The sequence below is a fragment of the Xiphophorus maculatus genome, chromosome 21 (assembly GCF_002775205.1).
Source record: "Xiphophorus maculatus strain JP 163 A chromosome 21, X_maculatus-5.0-male, whole genome shotgun sequence".
NCBI lineage: Eukaryota > Metazoa > Chordata > Actinopteri > Cyprinodontiformes > Poeciliidae > Xiphophorus > Xiphophorus maculatus.
The window spans coordinates 26,314,083-26,341,670 of record NC_036463.1 but is presented as its reverse complement, the minus strand read 5'-3'; the positions used below and the strand labels follow the sequence as shown (position 1 = coordinate 26,341,670).

The 27,588-nt window shown below is 36.3% G+C and overlaps 2 protein-coding genes across 2 annotated transcripts; both read right to left on the bottom strand.

Annotated features, from left to right (window-relative positions):
* Positions 1-1,284: 1,284 nt before the first annotated feature.
* Positions 1,285-9,475, bottom strand: LOC111606195 (CD276 antigen-like). The gene is made up of 9 exons (XM_023326065.1): positions 9,253-9,475; positions 8,016-8,324; positions 7,629-7,895; positions 5,625-5,927; positions 5,248-5,514; positions 4,046-4,351; positions 3,633-3,911; positions 1,754-2,023; positions 1,285-1,651 (listed from the first exon to the last, which is right to left on the bottom strand). Exons 1-9 carry the CDS (start codon positions 9,314-9,316, stop codon positions 1,527-1,529), a joined length of 2,190 nt encoding a protein of 729 aa, XP_023181833.1. The 5' UTR covers positions 9,317-9,475; the 3' UTR covers positions 1,285-1,526.
* Positions 9,476-11,631: 2,156 nt separating this feature from the next.
* LOC111606299 (CD276 antigen-like) lies at positions 11,632-17,087 on the bottom strand. The gene is made up of 5 exons (XM_023326822.1): positions 16,960-17,087; positions 13,050-13,504; positions 12,673-12,939; positions 12,044-12,331; positions 11,632-11,941 (listed from the first exon to the last, which is right to left on the bottom strand). Exons 1-5 carry the CDS (start codon positions 17,085-17,087, stop codon positions 11,817-11,819), a joined length of 1,263 nt encoding a protein of 420 aa, XP_023182590.1. The 3' UTR covers positions 11,632-11,816.
* Between the last annotated feature and the right edge of the window lie 10,501 nt (positions 17,088-27,588).

Here is a 27,588-nt window from a genome sequence, read left to right as displayed (position 1 = left end):
AGCAGTGTGACATCTGTACCAGCAACCGGAGATGATAAAAAGGAAAATGACCAAACAGGAAATGGACACAAGCTTACCGGTGACCTCACACACCATTCAGAACCTAAGAGTATGGAAGGAGTGAGACACGCAGCACCTGAGTTGAATGAGAGTGTTAGTATCAACCTCCTCTCTCCATCACAAAGAGACAAACTGCTCAACTTGATTGGAAAGAAGTGTACCATTATCTGTCTGCTGGATGCAGTGGAAGCCAGAGCTCTATGGGATACTGGATCACAGGTCTGCCTCATGAGTGAAAAATGGAGAAAGCAGAATCTCCCTCATGTTACTATCAGAAGTCTTACTGAAATTATTGGACCTGGAATATTGGATGGAAGAGCAGTGAATAAGACACCAATCCCTTTTATTGGTCAAATTTAAATGACCATCTGTGAGTCAAACACAGCTAGAGCTCTGGGTGCCAGTTCTAGTTGCTGAAGAGGATGCGGTGGGAGAAGAACCAATCATTGGTTACAATGTGATTGAGTACCTATTAAAAATGGGTCTAGATCCTCCCCCATCATTACAGAAGCTGTTAGTACAGCATTTTCTATTGAAAGTAAGCAGGCAGAGGTATTTCTAAAAGTCATGAGAAATATGAATGAGGAACAGGGCATTAGTACTGTTAAAGCACCGAGAGAAAACCTCATCATCATCATCTGGCCAGATGAAGATGGTGAAGTGCAGTACACGAGCTGGTCCACTTGCAGGTCAGCAAGGAGTCCTGTTTGAACCTCTGTCACAGTCACAGCTAAGGGTTAAAGAAGGATTAGTGTGCCTACAACAGAGCTCCTGGTCCTGCTTCAGAATCCCAGTGAACAATGATACTGCTCATGACATAGTTTTACCCTCCAAAAGTAAAGTAGGTCAAGTCCAAGCAGTAAAAGCAATGTATGTGGCACCAACAGAATCAACAAAAATAAATAAAATAGAGACACCAAATTTCAATTGTGAAAAGGGAACGTCAACAGGAACAGAGAGCATCTTCAGAGATAAACATTTTATTGATACATCTATGAGAAACTGGTAGAATATAAAGAATATATTTAGCTGCGCCCCCTGCTGGGCAGGAGATGAAACTATAAAATCATCACATTTAGGAAAAAAACAACAAATATTTACAAATGTGAGAAACAACAAAAGAACATGAAGAACTAATTGTTTTGTTAAACTACATCAAAGCTCATATATCAGCTATTAATGTAATAAAATTCATTTTATACAGAAATAAACATTTTATTGATAAAGTTCTGAGAAAGTTTAGCTGGTAGAATATAAAGAATATATTTAGCTGCGCCCCCTGCTGGGCAGGAGATGAAATCATCATAAAAATAAAAACAGAAATGTCTCCAAACATGAGAATCACCTGAAGAACATGAAGAGCTGATCATTTTGTGAAACTACATCAAAGCTCATGAATCATCTTGACGGGTAAAATGTGAGAATGGCATTAAAACAAAACCACTCTCTGAATGTGAATGAAAGGGTTAAAGCTGCAGAGCTTCACTTTCCTCCATTTTCTTCTTGTAGAACATTATGAATCCAGCTGCTGCTGCTGCAATCACAACACAAACCACCGTCCGTCTGATGAGTTCAGGAACCACCAGATTCTCTGGAACCAAACAAGTTCAGGAGTTTAGCTTAAAGACTCATTTGTAGTTTAGAATATGAGATTTTTACCATCTAATGAACCTTAAATCCTGAATCCTGTTACCTCCAGTCCTCCTCAGATAGAGGTGAGTTATAATCATCTCCTCATCATCACTGAGCTCACAGCTGTAAACTCCCTCCTGATCTGAGGTCACATCCTGTAAGGTGAGGCTGCCGGACGCTGAAACATTCCTCACATGTTTCCTCCACTCCTCTGAGATGTTGGAGATGTTTCTGTCAGTCTTGGTCAGGATGATCTGATGGTGGTTGAACCTCCAGACCAAACTGGACGTAGAAATGTTTAAGGAAGTGCAGCAGATTGTAACTTCAGCTCCTGAGAAATGCACAGAAATTAAATGGAAAACAAAAATGTCCAAATTAATAATTTCCAGGCATTAAATGGAAAGTTTGAAGCTTTAACAACATTTAGAAACATTTAGAAACCAACGGAACCTGCAAATAGTTTGAACAAGTTTCTGTCAAACAATTATATTGAAAGCTTCTAAGTTGTTGAATGAAACAAGATGGTTATAAATTTTCCATTTAACTCTCCTGTTATGTTCGTTTCTAGGGTACATCAATAATGTTTGTGACTCCCCGGGTCAATTTGACCTGTGGAGTGTAGTGTCAGAAACCAAAAAGTTCCTCCAAACCATTTTTGTATCTGATTATTAACTCCAATACTAACCATTTCAATCAATATTTGTGCAATGATGTTTTACTATTTCTCATAAATTAAGGATCAATGACGACAACCTGCTCATTTACTCATTTGGACATAAAAAATGCAATTTACATTTTTTATGTCCACTGAAAAAAACCTAGACACAAAAAAACTATAATTTCCTTGAAATTGATCTTTGGTAAATTTTTTTATATTACACTTTTTTCTTTCAATGGGTGATCTTTATAATTGAATTTGAGACACACATACTGTTCAGGGTCAAATTGACCCGCTGATTAAAATCAAGATAAATGAATCATGTAGAGAGTATTTATGTTTTCCTCAATCTCAGTGTGGGTGGAGTTTATCCACGGGAACAGAAAAGATTTCCGTCAAAAGTTGTGTGAAGACCTGCTTTCTCGCAGTTTCCTAGTAAAGCATAGAGAGTAGTGAGAAAGTGGTCTTGTGTGTGTGCACATGTGCATGTATGTGTGTGATGTGTTGTGTTTGTGTGGTGAAATATGGTTCATAGCTGCATGGAAACCTAGAATAGGATATTTTTTAATCTTTTTTTGCACTTTAACTTGACTGCCGGGTCAAATTGACCCGAACAGGAACTATGTAAAAAGTAGAGGGGTTGGGACAAATGTGTAAAATGAATACATTTTCAATTTCTATGTAGAGTGCACATATTAAGACAAATAGAAAAATTTTCATGCAAAAAAAATACTTCCAACTATTTAAAAAAAAAATTAAACTTTAAAATGGGTCAATTTGACCCGGAACATAACAGGAGGGTTAATATATTTAAAAAGTTGTTTAAAGAAAAAAAAGGTCACAGCTGCTCAATATTTGAGAAAAATTCAGCTTTAATTAAAACAAATAAAATGATCACAACACTGGCTGCAGTTAATAAATATTTTCCTCAATCATCTCTGGTTTCCATCAATATGATGATAAAAACATTTGAGGGACTAAAATCTGCCAGCTGTTTCCATCCAGGACAGGAAACCTTCATCCATGGACCAGATGTTTCATTTTCATAAAACAGGAAATGCATCCAACCAATCAGCTGCCATTCTGCAGACGTTCAGTTTGTGATGCTCTTGATGTAATGCCTCACTATGAAAACTGTCATGGCATAAAGTAGCTTTTTAGTGAAAATTAAAGTTATTTGCATGTTTCATGATGAAGTTTAAAATAAAATTAAAATTAAAGGTAAAAAGAAACAAAAGTACCAAAGATTTTAAATATCAGAACTTTCTGTACATCTGCTGACCTGGTTCAGCTAAAGTTGCTCTCCACCATCTTGTCCCGACAAACTCCAAATGAGCTCTGATGGTGCAGCTGTAGATCGGATCAGAACCGTCTGGAACCGTCAGAGAGCTGCTGATGTCATAAAGCTGATCTTTAGTTTTCTGGATCCTGGTACTTTCATTCATAGTCGTGTTGGATGGAGGCTCAGTGGACCAGGTGAGTTCAGGTTGAGGGTAGATCCCCTCTGAGCTGCAGGTGATCCTGTTTCCATCCTGATGGATTCTGAATGTAGAGACTGGAGCTGCAGGAGAAATATTAAACAAATGAACAATTTTTCAGAAGAAATATCCTAGAACCACAAAATAAAAATACAACTCTTATGATCTTATTCATATAAAATGTTTTTTTTTTTTTCTTCGAATGAAGATGTCCTACCATGTACTCCAATGAGATAATAAATAGAATAATGGATCCCGTTTATCTGTGCAGAATACTTATATTCTCCCTTATCATCAAGCTTCACTCCACTCAGCAGCAGTGAGCCGTTTCCTGTAATCATCTGATCCTCAAACACTGACGCTCTGCCTCTGAAGCTCTCAGAGTAGCTGAAGTTAGTCTGGTTAGACTTTACAAGCAGAGATGGTGGATACACACGTTCCCATGTGATGGAGGTGATACTGTTCTTGAACCGAAATGGTATAATGCAGGCCTTATTGAGAATACAGACCCCAGTTAGAACATCTGCAATAAGAAATAAAAACAGATGAAAGTTGAGTTGAATGGTGCTGAGGAGGAAACCCAGATCCCTCTGAAGGATCATAGAAAAACCTGCCTGGAAACAAGATCTCAGCAAATAGTCTCCATGATCCAGATTATGTTCACTGAACCAAAAGTTCTGGTTCTGATAGGAAAACAGGGAGGAATCACTCTGATGTAGAAATAAAAACATAAAAAAACACAGCTGGCTTATTTATTTTAAAAAAACATACAGCAAGGAAATGTATATGTATATTCTTCCTCTTTCTTTTCTCCTTTAATCCTTTTTTGAGACATTATTTTGCTTATTTATCTTCTGACTGGAGTTTTGGACGTTTGGATTTTCTCTGCACAGCAGCTCATATTGTGAAGTGTGCAGTTTCTACCGCGGCCACCAGGGGTCCCAAGAGCAATTTAGTTATTTATTTTATTTTTATCCATAAAATAATAATTTCTACATATATTATTGTAAAAACTAATCACTTCATAGTGAAATTGTGTGTTTTTGATATTATGACAAAGAAATTATTATTATAGAAAAAAAAAAAAATCAGCTCCACTGTGTGGGCCCCTTAGTGGCCCAGAAGCCCAAAGCAGCTGCTTAGTTTGCTTATGCCTTGGGCCGGCCCGGGTCCACATAAACTCTGAATGTAAGCCATTCAGAGTTTATGACAGGAGCTCAGCAATTTGAGCTCCTGATGGTCTGAACGCAGAAGAACGGCAATAAAATAAAATCACTCTTTGAATATTATTGAATCAAACATTATGAGACCTCTGCATGTTTCATGATGAAATTCATGAAAAAGTCAAATTAAATGTAAGCAAGAAACAAAAATACCAGTTAATTAAATCACATCAGAACTTTCTGTGCATCTGCTGACCTGGTCTATTTAAAGTTTCTCTTCTCCAGTTCCTCCGAGTCCTGATATTACAGCTGTAGATCAAACCTGGATTTTCATCTGGAACCGTCAGAGAGCTGCTGATGTCATAAAGCTTCTCCTCAGTCTGATGGACTGTGGTTCTGTTCTGCAGAGCCGTGTTGGATGGAGGCTCAGTGGACCAGGTGAGTTCAGGTTGAGGGTAGATCCCCTCTGAGCTGCAGGTGATCCTGTTTCCATCCTGATGGATTCTGATGTCAGAGACTGGAGCTGCAGACAATATGAGAAAATGAAGAATTATTAAGCAGAAGAAGGAACCAAAAAATAAAATCTCTCAAAAGATGATTTGAATAAAATGTTTTCAAATAAAGATGTCCTACCTTCTACTGTAAGGTCAACATAATGTCTATAATAGATGCCATTTATCTTTACATGACACCAATATGTTCCCTCATCATCAACCTTCACTCCTCTCAGCAGCAGGTCGCCGTTTCCTCTGGAGATCTGATCCTCAATCAGTGACGCTCTGGATCTGAAGCTCTCAGAGTAGCTGATGTTACCCTGGTCATAACTTACAATCAGAGATTTTTCACGCTCCCATGTCATGTTGGTGACCCGATTCCTGATCCGACATGGTAAAATGCAGTCCTGGTTGAGAACACAGGACATGCTGGTCTCAGACACTGAAATAATAAAAACAGATGAAAGTTGAGTTGAATGGTGTTGAGGAGGAAACCCAGATCCCTCTGATCTGGGTTTCAGATCAGAGGGATCTCTAGAAACAGTCCAAGAGCAAAACCTCCAACCTTGTAAATACATATTGTAAAAAAAGGCTGGATTTGTGGTGAAAACTGTCTTTTTGCTGAATTATTGTGCTGGTTTCAGCTGCTTGTCTTCACATCATGTCGCACTGCGCTGAAATGAAGCAGAGTCCTCAGTGTGAAGTAATAACGATGTAACTGTGCGTCAGATCCGCAGCGTTTCATCTTTCAGAAGTTAAAGGTTTGAAGGATGTTCAGGAGGCTCCACTAGTTGCTTCTGGATCAAAGATGTATGTTTGTACCACTGTGTGTCTCTTTGCCGTCATTTTCACTGTTAGCGCCTACTGTCTGAGAGGCAAATAATGTAAACACTGATTTAGGGGGCGTGGCCAGCAGCTCAATTGCTTCATTTTGCTAAAACAGGCAGAACTGACTGGGTGAAATCTCAATATCTGAGAATGATTTGATGTATTAAATGTAATGAACATGTTTTGCATAGGCCACAAACATATTCTAGCTTGTTCAAAGAAGCATAGCATTGGATCTTTACATTTGTGAGTCGATGTTTCCTTTCCCTCTCACCAGGTGTGTCAGTCTGGTCCGATCAGCCAGGTATTTAAATCCCCTTTGTAGGTTGTGTGTCAGGTCAGTTTATTTTGTTTGAACAGTTAGCTTGAAGGTTTTGTTGTTAAATTGTGGATTTTGGTTTGAATCTAGTTTTCTGTATTTGACTTCTTTTAAGGACCCCATAATAATTGTCTGAATTTTATTTTTAGCAATAAAATTCATGTTCTTTGAAAATCTACTACTGTGTCATCATGTCTGACCAGCTCTGTCCCTCACAGAAGGTCTCTTTGCCATTACCCTAATCTTTAGCTCCTTCCACCATTAATCACATCCCAGTTAGGAACATTGCTGCTCTGCTCCGAAATGTAAATATTACTTACAGATAGAATTAGTTTTAGCCTTAATCTGCCAGATCTGTGGATGATTTAGGATTTATCTGAACCGAATGACATGTAGAAAAGTCACATTTCTTGAATATGGCAGCAGCAAAGAAAAATAAAGGTTTTGCCTACAGAGGTCAGTGTTTTCATTGTTTTAGTTTTCTAAATCTCACCCCCACCTCCCAAAACACAATCCAGTTTTATGACTATTTCTTAAAGTGAGATCTGTTCAGTAAATTATCTCCAAATTCTGTGACCAGAGATGATAGGTGTTATTGTGACTTTTCATAACTGAATATTTTCTTCCTGTCTTGTTTCATCCTCACATTAAAAACATTAGTCTGCTAACATTTCATTAATAAAATTAAGGCCTTTTAGATCACTGTATACCATCGGTGGTAATGTTAGGACAAATACTTTACACTTCAATTTGACTTGTAACTATACAGGGGAATGTATTTTTTCTCATTAAGCTTTGTCTATTTTGTCATCTTTATAAGTAAAATGGGATTTAGAAAAATGGCATTAAGATAAAATCACTATCTCAATGTGAATGAAGCATCAAGAAACCTCTGCAGGTTTAATGATGAAGTTTCATGAAAAAGTCAAATTAAATGTAAGCAAGAAACAAAAATACCACAGTTTATTAAATCACATCAGAACTTTCTGTGCTGACCTGGTCTATTTAAAGTTTCTCTTCTCCAGTTCCTCCGAGTCCTGATATTACAGCTGTAGACCAAACCTGGATTTTCATCTGGAACCGTCAGAGAGCTGCTGATGTCATAAAGCTTCTCCTCAGTCTGATGGACTGTGGTTCTGTTCTGCAGAGTCGAGTTGGATGGAGGCTCAGTGGACCAGGTGAGTTCAGGTTGAGGGTAGATCCCCTCTGAGCTGCAGGTGATCCTGTTTCCATCCTGATGGATTCTGATGTCAGAGACTGGAGCTGCAGACAATATGAGAAAATCAAAAAGAACAATTTCACATAAACATCTTAGAACAACAAAATACAATCTATCAAAATCTTGTAATTTGAGTCAAATGTTTTCAAATGAAGGCGTCTTACCTTCCACTATAAGGTTAATAAGATTACAATAATAGCTGCGGTTTATGTGTGTATAACACCGATATCCTCCCTCATCATCAACCTTCACTCCTCTCAGCAGCAGGTCGCCGTTTCCTCTGGAGATCTGATCCTCAAACAGTGACGCTCTGGATCTGAAGCTCTCAGAGTATCTGGAGCCACTTTGGTCATATCGTACAATCACATGTGATCTTTTATCTAGAGACCATTCCATGTAGACAATCCTCTTCTTGAACTGACATGGTAAAATGCAGTCCTGGTTGAGAACACAGGACACGCTGGTTTCAGTGTCTGAAATAAGAAATAAAAACAGATGAAAGTTGAGTTGAATGGTGCTGAGGAGGAAACCCAGATCCCTCTGAAGGATCATAGAAAAACCTGCCTGGAAACAAGATCTCAGCAAATAGTCTCCATGATCCAGATTATGTTCACTGAACCAAAAGTTCTGGTTCTGATAGGAAAACAGGGAGGAATCACTCTGATGTGGAAGGAGAATCATTAAAATAAAACTATATACAAGGAGATGTACTATAATCTTCCCAATAATAATGAAAAAATATTTCTTGACATTCCATCAATAAAACTCTTATTGATCAGTTTTCTGTTGCTCCTGCTGGTATTGATTATTTATCTTTAGTGATGAAATCCAAACCTCGGAGGCTCTTTGCCATCACCCTAATCTTTAGCTCCTTCATTTATCACCTTCTAGTTTGGATTATTGCTGCTCTGCTATAAAATATAAATATTACTGTGAGATAGAAAAAACTTGTTTGTAGAAATAAAACATTAGTTTTAACCTCAATCTATTATTAGTAATTTTGAATGTATCAGTGAATTCACTGAATAACATGTGAAAATGTCACATTTCTTGAATATGTCAAAAAATAAAAAAATGATGTCAGAAAATGTGTTTACTGTGTTTTCGTTTTCTAAATCTTCTCACAAACAATACATTTCAATAATAATTATTACTCAGAGTGAGAAATGTTGGTGAGTAAATTTCCACAAAAAAAGAACTCACCAAATTTTTTGTGAATAAAAAATTTACTCCTAGTGGAATAATAAACTTAGTGTTATTATTCCACTAGGTTTGACTTAGGAAATCTCTTCAGTATTAATATTTTCACTTCATTTCCTGTTTCATCCTCACTTTGAAAGCAATAATCTGTTAACATCTGAATGATAATAAAATAAAGGCAGCAATAAATGTTTTACTCACCTTCATAACCAGCCCACACAAACGGTAAAAATAATAAAAACAAGAATCTCCTGGTTCTGATCATTTTACTGCTAATTATCAAATATTTGCTGCAAAACTAGGAAGAAACAAATGATTGTTAAAACACTGAACTATATATAGATCCTGCTCCTCAGTTTTATTAAAAATGTAAATTATTCTTAGAAAATGTCTTTAATCCAGAATAACTCTGATGACATGTAGCTTCATTAATCTCAGAGTTTCTTCTGGTTGGAAGGAGGAAGTTTGTTCTGATAAATGTACTGATCAGCTTTCATGATAAAACCTCTGGAGGAGGAAGAAATGTTTTAGATTAGTTAGAGATGATGAGGAGTTTTCAACTGTCAGATCATTTCAGTAAATATTCAGTAATAATCTGCATTATTTATCCTGGTGGATTTACTTAATAAACAGATGTATAGATAAATAATCGCTCTGATTTCATCTATTAACTCTTAATTTCAAATACAAATTAAGAGTTAATTTTTTCCCCCCAACATTTTCTTTTCTCTGTCGCTCTTAAAAATAAGACCTCAGGCACATCAATCTGCTAATTCCTCTCCCCAAATTCACCATAAAATATATTTAAAAACTTGATAAAATTTTTGTTTACTGCAGAGCTGTAATTAGTTTATCATGTTTTAATTGAAAACCATATATTGACAAAATAAGCAACATTTTCCATTCAAAAATTCCCTTTTCCTGCTAAATCATGAATAAAAATTAGAACTCAAAAATAAAAATATTAATAGTTTTTAATCTGTTTTTCAGGTTTTTTAACCATCAGATCAGAGCAAAGTTTTATTCTATCCATTCATCTTTCCACAGCTTCAGGAACTTCTTTAGAAATGTGGCCTGTGGACACTGACATTAGCATTAGCTGCTACAGTGTTAGCATTGAGATGCTATTTTAGTCTTGAACAGCTTTGCTGATAGGCTAACTCCTTTTAGCACAACTTGAACATCATAGTTGTTTCCAGCGTCCAATCAGATCGTTTCTAGAAGAGCCGTTGTCCTCCATCGCTGTTAGCAGACGCTGCTTGTGCGTCAGATTTACGGACGTACCAGAAACCAGAAACAAAAGCAAAGTTCCTGAATAAACAAAATGCAGCTCATAGTTATTAGAGGAATATATGAAATGTCCAGAAGCACAGAGATCAAATGTTGTGTTTTTAGCTCATTCTTATTCTCAGAATAGTCAGATTTTAATATTTCTCTGATTTTCCGAACAAAGAATATTTTAATTATTTTAGCATAACTGCAACTTTATCTATTTATGTAATTTAAAAACTGTTGTGTAATTTATAACCTGCACATTAAAACAAGTTGAAAGTGAGACTCAGAGAATTTGACATTTCCTGAAATCTAACATGTTAAAATCATCTATAGATCTAATTAACGAGCCTGAGCCTAATCCACACACAACGACACTTTAACAGACAAACTGTGCTTTGTGCTAAACGTTAGCAAGCCAGAAAAATATCACATCACAGACACTTTTCCTCCTCAGTCTCGTTTTCCTCCAGACAAAAACATGGAAGCTTTGATTGTTCTCCTTTTTTCCACTCCTGATTCCTCTTCTCTGGTGTTTATTGGCAGATGGCAAACAAATTGGTACGTTAAAATTATTCTGACCTTTCTGAATACGTGGTGGATAAATCTTTATTTATTACAGCAATTTACAGCTTTCTATAGTTGTTAAGTAACTATCTCTGCATGTTTTCTCTTGTTACAGGATAAATTTTAACAACCTGCAGCTCTGACTTCCTGCTGAAACCTCAAAGTTTTACAGATTCAGATCAGAGGAGTTTGGACCGCCTCTAATGACGCTGGTTCTACTGATAAACTGTCCTAACCCACAAATTGAACAGATTAAAGGAGCTTTTAGCTTTATATGAATTTGGTTGATATCTTAGAATGGAAAACTTTCTGGGTAAAAGAAGAAATAAAGTTTCTATTTTTCCTGACATTTTGATGATTCACATTTTCAGCAGCAGATAAAATCTGACATGAAGTTCTGAGTGTTTCTGACTGATGGAGGAGATAAAAACTTGTAATGTATTAACTCTATTTTTTCTCAGTTTATAATGTTTTATTCACATGTTAAAGAAAATGTTACATTTTGTTAGTTTCATCCAAGACGTTTTATGTTGATTACAAACCAAATCATGCTGCATTTTGCAGGATTTCATTTTCAGTTACACTTTTGGAAAAATGAGACATTTTAATATTTAGTTGGTTTATTGAAGAACAAAATATTTATGCAACAAAAGAAACAATGGAAAAACATCTTCAAACATTTTATTGATACATTTATGAGAAACTGGTAGAATATAAAGAATATATTTAGCTGCGCCCCCTGCTGGGCAGGAGATGAAATCATCATAAAAATAAAAACAGAAATGTCTCCAAACATGAGAATCACCTGAAGAACATGAAGAGCTGATCATTTTGTGAAACTACATCAAAGCTCATGAATCATCTTGACGGGTAAAATGTGAGAATGGCATTAAAACAAAACCACTCTCTGAATGTGAATGAAAGGGTTAAAGCTGCAGAGCTTCACTTTCCTCCATTTTCTTCTTGTAGAACATTATGAATCCAGCTGCTGCTGCTGCAATCACAACACAAACCACCGTCCGTCTGATGAGTTCAGGAACCACCAGATTCTCTGGAACCAAACAAGTTCAGGAGTTTAGCTTAAAGACTCATTTGTAGTTTAGAATATGAGATTTTTACCATCTAATGAACCTTAAATCCTGAATCCTGTTACCTCCAGTCCTCCTCAGATAGAGGTGAGTTATAATCGTCTCCTCATCACCACTGAGCTCACAGCTGTAAACTCCCTCCTGATCTGAGGTCACATCCTGTAAGGTGAGGCTGCCGGACGCTGAAACATTCCTCACATGTTTCCTCCACTCCTCTGAGATGTTGGAGATGTTTCTGTCAGTCTTGGTCAGGATGATCTGATGGTGGTTGAACCTCCAGACCAAACTGGTTCCATAATAATCTGAAGATGTGCAGCAGATTGTAACTTCAGCTCCTGAGAAATCAACAGAGGCTGAAATGGAAAACAAAAAGCTCAAAGTTACTGAGTTATTTTAGACTTAAAGTTTGAAACTTTAACAGCTTTTAGGGAGAAATTATCAGCGAAATCTTTAATAAATAAAATGTTGCACAAACATCAACAATAAAATCATCTGCAGAGCCATTAACTACAAATTTTATATAAACCAGGAACAATTTAAAAATGTTTCCATCAATAAATAATATTGAAAGATATTAAAGTATGATTTCATGAAGCAGCTTTTTGTAAATATTGCAGTAATCTGCATGTTTCATGTTGAGGTTTCAATTAAAAGTCAAATTAAGTTTATTAAATGGTATCAGAACTTTCTGGACCTGGAATATTTAAAGTTGCTCTCCTCTGGTTCCTCCTGGTTCTGATGGTGCAGCTGTAGGTCCGATCAGTCTCATTGTCTGGAACCGTCAGAGAGCTGCTGATGTCATAAAGCTTCTCCTCAGTCTGATGGACTGTGGTTCTGGTCTGAAGAGTCGAGTTGGATGGAGGCTCAGTGGACCAGGTGAGTTCAGGTTGAGGGTAGATCCCCTCTGAGCTGCAGGTGATCCTGTTTCCATCCTGATGGATTCTGATGTCAGAGACTGGAGCTGCAGACAATATGAGAAAATGAAGAATTATTAAGTAGAAGAAGGAACCAAAAAATAAAATCTCTCAAAATATGATTTCAATAAAATGTTTTTAAATGAAGATGTCCTACCTTCTACTGCAAGGTGAACAACAATTATATAAGATAAGGGAGGTCTACCTAATTCCAGATCACTGGGCTGCTTAGGTATCACAGGAATACATTTATATCCTCCCTCATCATCAACCTTCACTCCTCTCAGCAGCAGGTCGCCGTTTCCTCTGGAGATCTGATCCTCAAACAGTGACGCTCTGGATCTGAAGCTCTCAGAGTATCTGATGTTACCCTGGTCATAACTTACAATCTCAGACGGTGGATTTTCATACGACCAACGTACTGAATCAATCCTGTTCTTGATCCGACATGGTAAAATGCAGTCCTGGTTGAGAACACAGGACATGCTGGTCTCAGGCACTGAAATAATAAAAACAGATGAAAGTTGAGTTGAATGGTGCTGAGGAGGAAACCCAGATCCCTCTGAAGGATCATAGAAAAACCTGCCTGGAAACAAGATCTCAGCAAATAGTCTCCATGATCCAGATTATGTTCACTGAACCAAAAGTTCTGGTTCTGATAGGAAAACAGGAAGGAATCACTCTGATGTAGAAGGAGAATCATTAAAAAACATACCTGGTTTATTTATATTATGTTTAATAATAACATGTAAAAATACTATATAATCTTCTTTATTATCAGAAAGAAAAAAACTCATTTGCTGAAATAAAATATTAGTTTTAACCTCAATGTTCTGTGAGTAATTTTGAATTTATCTGTAAAAGCAACAAATAAAAAAGTCTCATTTCTTGAATATGATAAAAGAAAGAAAAAGAAAAATTATGTTTTTTCCAACAGAAACGTGTTTTAGGTTTTTTCTGTTTCTAAATTTGCTAAATCTTCTCACAAACAACAAGATTTTAATTTCATGATTTAGTTTCTCAGAATGAGACATTTTGATGAGTAAATTATCACAAAAATATGAGACCAGAGATCACAGAGTTATTACTGTTAGCATCTGAATAATAATAATAAAATAAAGTTGACAATAAATGTTCTACTCACTTATTCCAATACCAGCCCACACAAAAGGTAAAAGAACTAAAAACAAGAAGATCGAAGTTCTGATCATTTTAGTTCTAGTTTTCACTTATTTACTCTAAAACTATGAAGAAACAAATGATTGTTAAAACAATGAACTATATATAGATCCTGCTCCTCAGTTTTATTAAAAATGTAAATTATTCTTAGAAAATGTCTTTAATCCAGAATAACTCTGATGACATGTAGCTTCATTAATCTCAGAGTTTCTTCTGGTTGGAAGGAGGAAGTTTGTTCTGATAAATGTACTGATCAGCTTTCATGATAAAACCTCTGGAGGAGGAAGAAATGTTTTAGATTAGTTAGAGATGATGAGGAGTTTTCAACTGTCAGATCATTTCAGTAAATATTCAGTAATAATCTGCATTATTTATCCTGGTGGATTTACTTAATAAACAGATGTATAGATAAATAATCGCTCTGATTTCATCTATTAACTCTTAATTTCAAATAAAAATTAAGAGTTAATTTTTTCCCTCCAACATTTTCTTTTCTCTGTCGCTCTTAAAAATAAGGCCTCAGGCACATCAATCTGCTAATTTCTCTCCCCAAATTCACCATAAAATATATTTGAAAACTTGATAAAATTTTTGTTTCTGCAGAGCTGTAATTAGTTTATCATGTTTTAATTGAAAACCATATATTGACAAAATAAGCAACATTTTCCATTCAAAAATTCCCTTTTCCTGCTAAATCATGAATAAAAATTAGAACTCAAAAATAAAAATATTAATAGTTTTTAATCTGTTTTTCAGGTTTTTTAACCATCAGATCAGAGCAAAGTTTTATTCTATCCATTCATCTTTCCACAGCTTCAGGAACTTCTTTAGAAATGTGGCCTGTGGACGCTGACATTAGCATTAGCTGCTACAGTGTTAGCATTGAGATGCTATTTTAGTCTTGAACAGCTTTGCTGATAGGCTAACTCCTTTTAGCACAACTTGAACATCATAGTTGTTTCCAGCGTCCAATCAGATCGTTTCTAGAAGAGCCGTTGTCCTCCATCGCTGTTAGCAGACGCTGCTTGTGCGTCAGATTTACGGACGTACCAGAAACCAGAAACAAAAGCAAAGTTCCTGAATAAACAAAATGCAGCTCATAGTTATTAGAGGAATATATGAAATGTCCAGAAGCACAGAGATCAAATGTTGTGTTTTTAGCTCATTCTTATTCTCAGAATAGTCAGATTTTAATATTTCTCTGATTTTCTGAACAAAGAATATTTTAATTATTTTAGCATAACTGCAACTTTATCTATTTATGTAATTTAAAAACTGCTGTGTAATTTATAACCTGCACATTAAAACAAGTTGAAAGTGAGACTCAGAGAATTTGACATTTCCTGAAATCTAACATGTTAAAATCATCTATAGATCTAATTAACGAGCCTGAGCCTAATCCACACACAACGACACTTTAACAGACAAACTGTGCTTTGTGCTAAACGTTAGCAAGCCAGAAAAATATCACATCACAGACACTTTTCCTCCTCAGTCTCGTTTTCCTCCAGACAAAAACATGGAAGCTTTGATTGTTCTCCTTTTTTCCACTCCTGATTCCTCTTCTCTGGTGTTTATTGGCAGATGGCAAACAAATTGGTTCGTTAAAGATTATTCTGACCTTTCTGAATACGTGGTGGATAAATCTTTATTTATTACAGCAATTTACACCTTTCTATAGTTGCTAAGTAACTATCTCTGCATGTTTTCTCTTGTTTTAGGATAAAATTTAACAACCTGCAGCTCTGACTTCCTGCTGAAACCTCAAAGTTTTACAGATTCAGATCAGAGGAGTTTGGACCGCCTCTAATGACGCTGGTTCTACTGATAAACTGTCCTAACCCACAAATTGAACAGATTAAAGGAGCTTTTAGCTTTATATGAATTTAGGTGATCTGAATGTAAAACTTTCTGGGTAAAAGAAGAAATAAAGTTTCTGTGTTTCCTGATAGTTTGTTGATTCATGTTTTCAGCAGCAGATAAAATCTGACATGAAGTTCTACGTGTTTCTGATCCGTCTGATGGAGGAGATAAAAACTTTTACTGCTTTATCTGTTTCTTTTCTCAGAGTTTATTTCTATTTGTTGTTTTTCTCAGTTTATAATGTTTTATGTTGATTACAAACCAAATCATGTTGCATTTTGCAGCACTTTGTTTTTTTACAGGTTGCATTTCACTTTAACTGGATCTCAGTAAAAACACAAACATGGAACTTCATCAGCAACACATAAAAATAAAAAATGTTAGAAACATTTAAAAAAGTCTTTAATGTGATGCTGTCATGTTGCAGACAGAGAGGTCTGCTGTGTTTCCACAGAGCTGCTTGGTTCTCTGTCACTTCCTGTTTGACTCTGATCATCAAAGTTTCAGCTGGAAACTCTGAGGTTCACTCTGAGTTCATCTGGATCAACAGAACCAGAACTTTAAGAACCGGACATCACTGCTCCAGGATCAGATCTCCATGGAAACGCCTTGGAGAAGTGGTCTGCTATGCTTCCTCCTTCTGCAGAAGCTTGGTTGAAAACTCATAAACGTTGTCTGTGGTTCTTTCACAAAATACCTATCAGACAGTGAAGAACTGAACCAACAATGTTCCTGTTAATGACGGCGTTAGCGGATCAATCTGAGATCTGAATTCAGGCCGTTGCATTTAGCTTTTCTGTCTTCTGTTAGTTTTTGATAGGGATCTGTGTTGTACTGCTGGGGGCCAGACCCATTCTGGAGGAACACAGATGCTAAGCTAACGTCTGGTCCCCCGTCTCAGACTTCAGATAAGCAGAGTGGACCTGAAGGACCAGGTGGTTCTGTTACAGTAGAACATGCTGCAGTGGTCCAGTTCCTGCCTGAAGCTCAGAAACTTCAGTTCAAAATTACTGAGCCGTCGTGACCTTGAGGAGACGAGGGCTCTGGTAAGCAATCTCAGCTCCCAGTAGATGTTGAGGGTTGAGGAAGAGGAGTGGAGATGAAGCCACACCAGCTCTGCTTCCAGCTGGAGTCCTGGGACCCAGCGGCTCATCGGGTGGTTTTGGAACAATGTTGCTGCTCACGTTGTTCTCTACAAATGAGGATCCACAGAAAAAGCTGGTGGATGCATTGGACTCGCACTGGGTGTCGATCAGGACATGAATGTGATTCTTTTAATCTTTATTGAGCAGATAGAGCAGTTGTACAGAAGAAAAGGAGAGATTAAAATAAGGTGTGTTTGTCTAAACTTCAACAGCATTAAGCACATTTTAATTCGGTAATTATCAGATACAAATTGCAGCAGCGACACCTGCTGGCCATAAACTGACTTCACGCTCATTAACTATCATCAAATGATAACTGGAAGCGTTTACTCAGATTAAATGACTTAAAGTCATATTTACCAGGCATATCAATGCAGAAACAAATACTAATAACAGCACATAGAAACAGAAGTAAAATAACCAAAATATTTCACTAATTACACAACATGTGCTCACAGGTGGAAAGCTTTATATAGCATGCTAATAACAGTTTAATAAATATCAACACAACACAAGAAGAAACTACCTTAGTACAATGAATAGTAAAGAATTACTTTATAAGTCAGTAACGCACATCAACAACATGTGAAACCATTGGCACCACTCAGGAACACATTTCTCTGGAGCTCCTAATGTGGCAAAAACTCACCACCAGGTGGCGCCCTTACTCTCCTCAGGTTCAAACAGCACCATGCAGCATCATGACATGTTGATGCGCAGCAGCAAACCTGAGCCTTTATAACTGAGTCAGATACTTTCATCCTGTTTGTACTGAACAAACAATTCATTCATTTCATGACTATTAAAACTTTGGACATAAATGTTGGTTTCTGGGTCCCTTTGGGAGGCAGCTGTGTTGATCTGGTCTCATACCTGTTGTTGATGTTTGGAGGTGAAGTTTCCATTTTAGGCTGGTCTAAGATTTAAAGTTAATGATAATTATAACATTATGATTCCCTTAACAGTGATGAAGAAAACTGTTAAGAAATATTTTCCATTTTATTCCCAGTGGACTAAAGTGATGCAGTTAACCCTCAACAGCTGAAACCAAATTTATATTTGAAATCATCAATGATCCAACCCTAAATACTCATTTATAGTGAATGTTTGGAGTTTGCAATCATTGATGATTTCAAACTCATCAATTGATGATTGATGATTTAGCATATGTGTGTACACATACACATAGTATGCGTATGGCTGGCATGGAACTATGCCAGCCATAGTTCTGTTAGGATTGTTTTCTTAAAGTTAAAATAAAACTGTAGATCTAAATCAAACAGATTTGACTGGATCTGGAAGATAATCTCTCTTTGGTTTTATGGTTATATACCAAACTGAGCTGCACTGAAGAAAGTCAGGAAAATTAATTTATTTCATTTTGTGAACCAAATATTAATTTCAGTCAAATTAATATTTGGCAGGTTGAGAAATATTTCACAGCTAAACTTAATCTGACAAAAAAAATAATGTTTTCATGTTAATGACCATTTCAGTTTTTAACTATTCCATATTTATGATGTGATCTGTTATTGTTCCATCACTTTTAAATTAAATGTTTCTCCTCTGAGTTTGCTGATGTTGTTGAATCTAAAGTTTCCCTCATTTATTCATAACAGGAGAAAGATTTATATTTCTGTTTCAATAAAAATAGATCAAGTGATTTTTTGTAGCAAAATAATGAACGTTTTATAATTTTATAACCTCATGTCTTTTTATGATTGATGTTACATTGTTAGAAAAATGAGACATTTAAATTTTTAGTTGGTTTATTGAAGAACAAAATTTATGTAACATAAGAAATAATAGAAAAAATCTTCAGAGATAAACATTTTATTGATACATTTATGAGAAACTGGTAGAATATAAAGAATATGTTTAGCTGCGCCCCCTGCTGGGCAGGAGATGAAACTATAAAATCATCACATTTAGGAAAAAAACAACAAATATTTACAAATGTGAGAAACAACAAAAGAACATGAAGAACTAATTGTTTTGTTAAACTACATCAAAGCTCATATATCAGCTATTAATGTAATAAAATTCATTTTCTACAGAAATAAACATTTTATTGATAAAGTTCTGAGAAAGTTTAGCTGGTAGAATATAAAGAATATATTTAGCTGCGCCCCCTGCTGGGCAGGAGATGAAATCATCATAAAAATAAAAACAGAAATGTCTCCAAACATGAGAATCACCTGAAGAACATGAAGAGCTGATCATTTTGTGAAACTACATCAAAGCTCATGAATCATCTTGACGGGTAAAATGTGAGAATGGCATTAAAACAAAACCACTCTCTGAATGTGAATGAAAGGGTTAAAGCTGCAGAGCTTCACTTTCCTCCATTTTCTTCTTGTAGAACATTATGAATCCAGCTGCTGCTGCTGCAATCACAACACAAACCACCGTCCGTCTGATGAGTTCAGGAACCACCAGATTCTCTGGAACCAAACAAGTTCAGGAGTTTAGCTTAAAGACTCATTTGTAGTTTAGAATATGAGATTTTTACCATCTAATGAACCTTAACTATTATACATGTGGATTTATTGAAATATTAAAATATCAGCTCTTTACTCAAATCTTCAGTTAGGTTCATGAAGTGACGGCAAATAACGACCCGGGCAGAACATAATGCGGTAAATAATAAAACATAATTTAATGAAACTTCGAGGCAGATACATTTTCCTGGAGGAATTTTTAATAATCGAAGTAATCAAATCAATTGAGGAATATTACAGCCATGCGATGGATTAAACTGTTGTATCGGCAGAAGGCACAGATCTGGGAAGTGTGGGAGGCCCTTCTGTATCAAATAGAGAAAGAAATAATAGAAAGTTGGCCTCTCTGAGGTAAAAAACAGAAAAGCTACCAGTCCAGGGTGGGTGTGCCGACGTCTGAGTTTGCAACAAAATGGATTTAAGCTGAATCCAACTTATTGGATTCAGTCATTCTGGGCTTTATTGTTTAAAACATTTGTAGAGTAATTGTCAGGTTTGACACCTATTAAAGACAAGTTGAACAACACAGAAAAGATACATATTTCACCTAACAGTAATAAACATGTTTTTTCCTGGAAATCCAGGATAAAACACAATAAAACATGTTTTGTTTTTTTGTGAAAACAAAACATATTTTACTGTCAACATGCAAAACCAAGTCAGTGAGAGATTCAGGAAATCTGACTCCTGATTGGTACGTGAACCACAGACTGTTTTCATTCCTTTCAGGTCTCAACATGTTTCATTAAAGGAAGAACAGAAACTAGAACAGATGATAAAGTTTTAGAAATCGTCTGCTTCACACGAAATGCAGCGGAAACATTCTGGAGTGAAAAACTTTGTGATTCTTGTGATCACAAAGTTTTTTTGCTCGACTTTCTCCTCAGCAGGTGAGTGTTTTCAGTTCTGCTTCCAGTTTTAGATGAGTTTGATCCTCAGTGAAGGATTAAGGTGTTTCAGCTGCACGGCGCCATGTGGCTGCAGTGGTAAACAGAACGTATCTGGACCTTCCCTACATGTGTTCGTTACATTTAATTTAAATGCAAACATCGTTCGTTCATGCTGAGATATTCTATTTATTTGGTGAAGTTATTTTAGCTGAGATTCTTTCTTTGTTTTTAGAGATTTAAGAGGGCAAATAAACTCACTCATTTAGCACCAACAGCAGTTTTTATTCATGATCTGATTCACTTCAGTCAAACTGAATAAATCATGATTTCATTCTGATGTTGATCTTTACTGTCTTACAGATACAGACGTGTCCTGTCTCTACATGCAGAGCTGCATCCTCCCCTGTACTTTAACGAATGGAGATGAATTAGTTCTCCACTGGTTTTATACAGGAGGAAACCGAAATGTTCACTCCTTCTACCAAAACCAAGACCAGCTGGGAAACCAGAACCAGCTCTATAGAAACAGAACCTTCCTATTCAAAGACCAGTTTCCCAGAAATAACCTCTCACTTCTAATAACGGGAGTGAAGCCTCAGGATGAAGGCAGATATAAATGTTTCAAGAGCTCCACCAAAGGATTCAAGGAGACAAATATTAACCTCATCATTGATGGTAGGTTAAACTGAATTTAACTAGCATTAAATTCTGCTTCTGTTTCTAATGAATTGAATGTTATTTTCCTTTTTGACCTGAATGACTGAAATAAATGAACCGTTTGGTCAGATTCAGATTTACTGAGATGAAATGCTGATGCTAAGATGGAGATCCAAATGTTAAACACTGCAAAAATACTAAATTGTACCAAGTGTTTTTGTCTAATCTTAGTAGAGCTGAAATAAAACAAAATGACAAGTAACTTTCCAGCAAGATAGGAGCTTTTTTAAGTCAATAAAAACTTCATAATAAAATCAAACCAAAAATACTTGGATAGATTTTGTGTTTTTGCAGTGCAGCTGCATTATTTACTGAAAGTATCTTCATCCATTGAGATGCAAAGAAAAAAGCTGATGAGGTTGAATCAAATGTTTCTCCTGCAGCTCCAGGCTCTGACATCAGAATCCATCAGGATGGAAACAGGATCACCTGCAGATCAGAGGGGATCTACCCTCAACCTGAACTCACCTGGTCCACTGAGCCTCCATCCAACACGACTCTGCAGAACAGAACCACAGTCCATCAGACTGAGGAGAAGCTTTATGACATCAGCAGCTCTCTAACGGTTCCAGATGAAGATCCAGGTTTGTCCTACAGCTGCACCATCAGAACCAGGAGCAACAGGAAGAAATTTACTGTGAAGCAACTATGTGAGTATTTACTTTCTTTGGTCATGAAGCTTCTTGTTAACTTTAATTTTAGATGAAGATTACTTTATAAAACTTTACCAGAATCCTTTCATGGTATCAAAACATGCAGCGATGAGCTGGATTAAAACCTTTCACTCTAAACTTTCTTCTACAACCTGTTTGCTTCCTTCCAGCAGTGACCAGCGCCCCCTACAGGACAACAACCATCCACTGCTCTGACTCCAACTGGTCTGCAGCCAGCCTGGTCTGGAGGTTCAACAATCAGAGCATCCTGAGTCAGACGGAGCCCAGCGTCTCCCCCAGAGTCTCAGAGGCCTGGAGGAAACATGTGAAGGACGTGTCAAGGTCAGGAAGCCTCACCTTACAGGATATGACATCACAGCAGGAGGGGGTCTACACCTGCCAACTCAGCAACCAAGACGAGACGATTATTACAAAGACCTCTGTGAGGATAAACCAAGGTGAGGTCAAAGGTCATGATGTTCTGAATGACAGTTAGAAAACTACAAACATTAACTTTTTAATAAAAAATATTAATTCTGTAAAACTTTCTTTTGCATTTCAGTTGATCGAGTTGTTCATAACGGCATCATCATCGCTGTGGTTGTTGTTTTGATCATTTTGATTATTTTGATTGTTGCAGTAATATTCTTACGGATGAAATACTGGAAAAACGGTAAAATAACAAATGGCCTGAAGATTGATTTCCTGTATTTCAATAATCTTATTATTAACATCATTTTTTCCTCTCCACAGCAGGAGGAGCTCAAGCCAACCTGTGAGTAAAGATTTTACACATTTATGACGAGATTCTCATCCTAAAATGTTTTAATGCAATGATAATCTGTACAATTATAAACATAATTAAAGCTGCGAGCAGCCTCGTACGGCCCTCGCAGCTCAGTGCCACTCCTCCCTAATGGCCACCGCGGGGGTTCCAGCACGGCCGCCCGCTCGCCACCTCAGAAGCTGTCACGCATTTTCCCCGCCCGTCCACCAGGCGATGCATATGAATGCGTTCGGCAACGCTCCCCAACGACTCACAAAAAATCTGGTGCAGATCGGTCGATGTAGTGAGGAGATATAGCTGATGTATTAACCTAGGGGGCGCAGTGGAGTCAAATTACATTTCAATACTGTTGGGCTCTTTAGAGGTGAACAAAGGTCTTACATATCGAGTTTATTGCCAATCGGATGATCTATGTGTGATTTAAAGACAATCGTATGAATATGGCGAGGGACTTGTAGTCGCCATTTGGCCACGCCCACACAGTTCAGAAAGCATTGACGGAGTTCATCATTTTATCATTTTAAGTGAGTTTGCACAGGATTAAATCCACTTAAATAATACAGTAATAGTAAGACATATAGCAGAAAATACAGGTGACTTCCTGTTGGAAGTGGGCGGGGCTAAGCTGATGTCATCATTTGAACATAACAATGTGATCAGGACTTGTTTGTAGTGAGACATATGAAGTTTTATGCAGCTTCAATGTGGAAGTTATTGAGCCTTGATGTTTCATAGCGAAAAGTCAAAGTTTGACACTTAGCCACGCCCACATGCTTTGATGTAGGAGAAATACTTTGATAACTTTTGACCTTTGCTCCCTCAAGACTGTGGTAAGTGATTGTGAAGTCTGTATGTGAAAAACTGTAGGAGGAGTTCGATCAGATATGACATCTATAAAAAAGAGAAAATGACGGCTTTGATCCAAAATGGCCGACTTCCTGTTGGGTTTAGACCATGGCTCCCGGAGACTTTTTTGAACGTCCTGACACAATACATATGTGTACCAAGTTTCATAATTTTAGGTTAAAGCTTGGCTCTGGGCTGATCATTTAAAATATTCTAGGGGGCGCAAAATGGCCGACTTCCTGTGATACTTGCACTATGACATTAATTGTAAATTCTGAGCGGCTTGGTGAGCTCTACAAGCGTACAAAATTTCATGTCTCTAGGATGAAGTAAGGGAATAGCAGAGGATCTTTTGAGAGTTGCTAGGTGGCGCCGTTGAGCCGTTTCTTTTGCGATTATTGCAACGACCTTAAAATACATCAATTTTAGACAAGCTGTATGCGTCCGCCAAGTTTGGTGAGTTTTTGAATATGATAAAGCCCCCAAAAAGCCCCTGCTTTCGGAGGGAGAATTGTAATAATAAGAAACAGTATGAAAACAATAAATATAATAAATAATTGAGAGGAATAAATATATTCCTCTCAATTAACATGAACAAATGTCAGCTCTAAAATAAGAAAAGCTGATATTGATCAGATAATAATCTTTATATTTTATTGTTAAATTTACAGAGGACTTGAACTTCAGACTCCTGAAAGGTCCAATGAAGCTGCAGCTGAATGAAAACTCTGCAGTTCTGGATTTCAATAAGTGACGTTTTAAAACCACGATTTATTTTAAATCATATCAGTATTAAACCACTTTGGTTAAAAAAGAAAAGAAAAAACTTCCAAAAGTGGAAATCAAATGTTTTTTTGTTTTGATACCAGTTTGCTATGAAGTGAACTCAAACATCAGAAACATTTTCTACATACATAATGCACTTTACATTATACATTGTACTAATCTGTCTAAATCTGGGACATTAATTTTTCTGCTTTGCTGAGATAATTTATATCTCCTCACAGGTTGTGGGACAAAAAGATGCTGATTTGAAAGAATTATTGATACACATCTCTGCTTTAGGTTGGTTGTTGTAAAAAGTGAAGACGGTGTGTTTAAAAGATGGTGGAGCTGCTAAAAATCTATAAAGATTAGAATAAAACTACAATATTTACTGGAGTAAAAGTCAAAAATAGTTCTTGGATCTAAAGATATTTGGTGAAAAGTCTGGAATGATGAGAAACTGATCACAACATTTGCTTTTAATTTGAGAATAAATATGAATAAATTCTGGTATTTTAAAAGATATAGTGAAAAAAATAAATTCACAGTAAAGAAAAATACATTTTAAAATATAACTGTGTTATATAGGGCATAAGGCTTTTGATGATGCTTTCAGTAGATAATAGGAAATGATAGCAGAACTCGTTTCCAGATAATTTAACTTTAACTTTTAGTGATTTTATGATTTTGTTAAACCTGTAAAAAACCAGCAGGCAGGACAGAGAAAATCAGCACCACTGAGTCCATTTGGTCTTTATCAGGTTTGGTTTTAGTTGAACTCTTTCTTCACACGTTACACTAAAAGCTCTGAGCCATTAAACTTTATGTTTACTGCCTAGTTACTGACCATCTCTTTAAAAACAGCAGCCAGTTGAAATGATGTAAATATGATTGAAATGATGATGCAGCTCGTTGTCCAGAGTGGATTCCGCACTAAAATCCTTTAAATCAACTAAATGTGTGGAGGACACTGTTGAGGAAAAATGATTATTTTTAGTGCTTAATACAGTTAATCTTACGGCATGTGTAAAAGGTATATTGAACATTCTTATTTTGAACAAATTTCTTAATTTTGAACAGGTTTGTGTTAAGGATTTAAAATTAAACTATTGATGGGTAAGTATTCAAAGTACAGGAACCAAATGCAGATCAAAGGGGATCTCTCAATGAGGCTCCTGCTGTGTTGTCAGAGGACAGGAGGCCATAAAATTAGCATCTCCTGGAGGGCAGAATCACTTGAGCCTGTAGGAGAGAAGTCTGTTCTGTTCACAGAAGATCAAAAGTCTTCCAGAAACCAACATCTGGGATGGTGTAAAACTGAATACAACATAGAATGTTGAAACCACTAACATTTAATTTCTAAGACATTTTTCTAAGTACTAATAGCATGTTTTTAACGAAGATTGTATTATCTCATTTTAAAACTACTAATCTAGTAAATGATGAATGTATTTTAAAATTGTACTATCTGTGACAATATCAGAATCAAATGGAAATTGTTTGAATGAAAATGTTTTGTTTTAGAAAATTGCTCAGGATTTATGCTAAATGGAGTTTTGGAAAATGATTGTGTTAACTTGTATACTTAGGATTGAATATTATGTTTCATAGGTTAGAAAAGGAATTATACCTCATTTTGTTCTGTTGATTTTATGTGTTATTTTTGGCAAGACTCAATCTTTTGAGGTGCTGAGTGCAGAGGAGCAAAACTGGGGTTTGTAAAGATAACCTTTCTTTGAACCAAAATTACTGGATTTAAGTTTGTCCTGAGAATCTATGTAAGGAGAGATAACGGGAGAGACTCCGGATTCCACAGGTATCTGTGAAATCTTATCTTATGTTTCTCTCTACCCAAAATGACCATAGAACCCAGGAGGCCAGGACGCAGCTGTTGGCTCTTTTGTTTTACCAGAGAGCAAATGGCCTTTGATCTTTGGCGTAAATTAGGGGGAGTTCTAAGTTTCTCTGAGTGTCCAAGGTAGCTTCCAGTTGGTCAACCAGAGGTACGCCTTAAGTGAATATATTAAAAAGGAAAGACACACCTTCAGTATAAGACTTTGTGCACAGGAGTAATAATTCAGATAGCTGCCACTATTTTGCTTTTTTTGCATCAGCTCTCTCCAAAGACGCGTCTTTGCCTTTTCTTTGTCTTTTCTTTCTCTATTTTTTCCTGTCTCAGGTAATGAATGCATATCTCTGTTCCTCTGCAGTTTTGTTGTTAATTCATACGTTGCTTTGTATGGGATTAAACTCTGTAATTCTGTGATGTCAACACGCAGTGTTGTTGTTTCCTTGTGGCCGCACGCCACCCACTAGGAGGACCTGGGATCCAGAGGAAAAGAGAGCCAAACTTTTTTCCAAAGTTAATTTATAAATTATTCTTCCTTAACAACACACAAGGAAAAACACACTTAAATAACTGAATGTTTTATATTTTGTAACCCACATTATAAACTCTCATATAGATTTATTATGGCACAGAAAAGTCACAGTTTTTCCTTCATGTGTTCAGTTTCAGCTGAGTCAGCAGCAGGATGCAGTCTGCAGGTTTCATCATGTTCAGATTATTTCAAGCTCATTCATGTTCTCATATTCAGAGGATCAGGAAGAATAATCAGAACATTTTTGGCCTTAAACGGCTTCATGTTTAACAGATTCTGCTGCTGCAAACATAACAGGAAATTATTAAACTTTTATTCACTGATTTCTGTTTTTCTTTTTATGATCATGTTTTATTCATTACTCTCTAATAGACACTAATTACATGTTTTATATGTAATTTACAGCAATGAGTTTGTTTTTTTCTCATGTAAATGAAGCTGCTCACTGATCAACATTTTTGATTTGATCAAACTTTGATTTTTTTAATCTATTTGTTGGTTCATCCAGGACGTTAAAGGAAAAACAGCGGATCAGTTTAACTGTCTGAGTTTTCAGACTAATAATGTTTAAGTATAAATATTTAATATGTTTTGTTTTCCTGCATGTGAAATCTGATCTGTATCTGATTTTCTCATCTGATTTGTTTTCTTGTCTGATTAAGGAACAAAAATATCTTTTGTTGTCCTGAAGGTGATGCTCATGTGACAAAGCAGCAAAGGAACAAGAAAATGAAGCAGGTAGCTTCACAAAAAAATAAAGTGTTGAAATATAAAAATAAAGCATGAAGAATAACATGCTGTACAGCAAGGGCAAAATTGTAACAAAATACAGATTTTCATGTAATTTCCATACTGGACTCTTTTTGTCTTTTTGCTTTCATTAAACCTTTAGATAATTTGCATTTATGATTCAGTTCTGGACTTTAAGAGAAGAACTGAAGCTCAGAACCAAAGTGTCTGAATCACAGG

Excerpts from the sequence above, each read along its gene's own strand:
- LOC111606299 (XM_023326822.1), bottom strand. The coding sequence starts at position 17,087 with ATGAGCCGCTGGGTCCCAGGACTCCAGCTGGAAGCAGAGCTGGTGTGG. Across the intron at positions 12,940-13,049 it reads TGTTCACCTTGCAGTAGAAG|CTCCAGTCTCTGACATCAGA; the intron begins GTAGGACATCTT and ends TATTGTCTGCAG. Across the intron at positions 12,332-12,672 it reads AGCAACTTTAAATATTCCAG|CCTCTGTTGATTTCTCAGGA; the intron begins GTCCAGAAAGTT and ends TTTCCATTTCAG.
- LOC111606195 (XM_023326065.1), bottom strand. The coding sequence starts at position 9,316 with ATGATCAGAACCAGGAGATTCTTGTTTTTATTATTTTTACCGTTTGTG. Across the intron at positions 8,325-9,252 it reads TGTGTGGGCTGGTTATGAAG|ACACTGAAACCAGCGTGTCC; the intron begins GTGAGTAAAACA and ends TTCTTATTTCAG. Across the intron at positions 5,515-5,624 it reads TGTTGACCTTACAGTAGAAG|CTCCAGTCTCTGACATCAGA; the intron begins GTAGGACATCTT and ends TATTGTCTGCAG.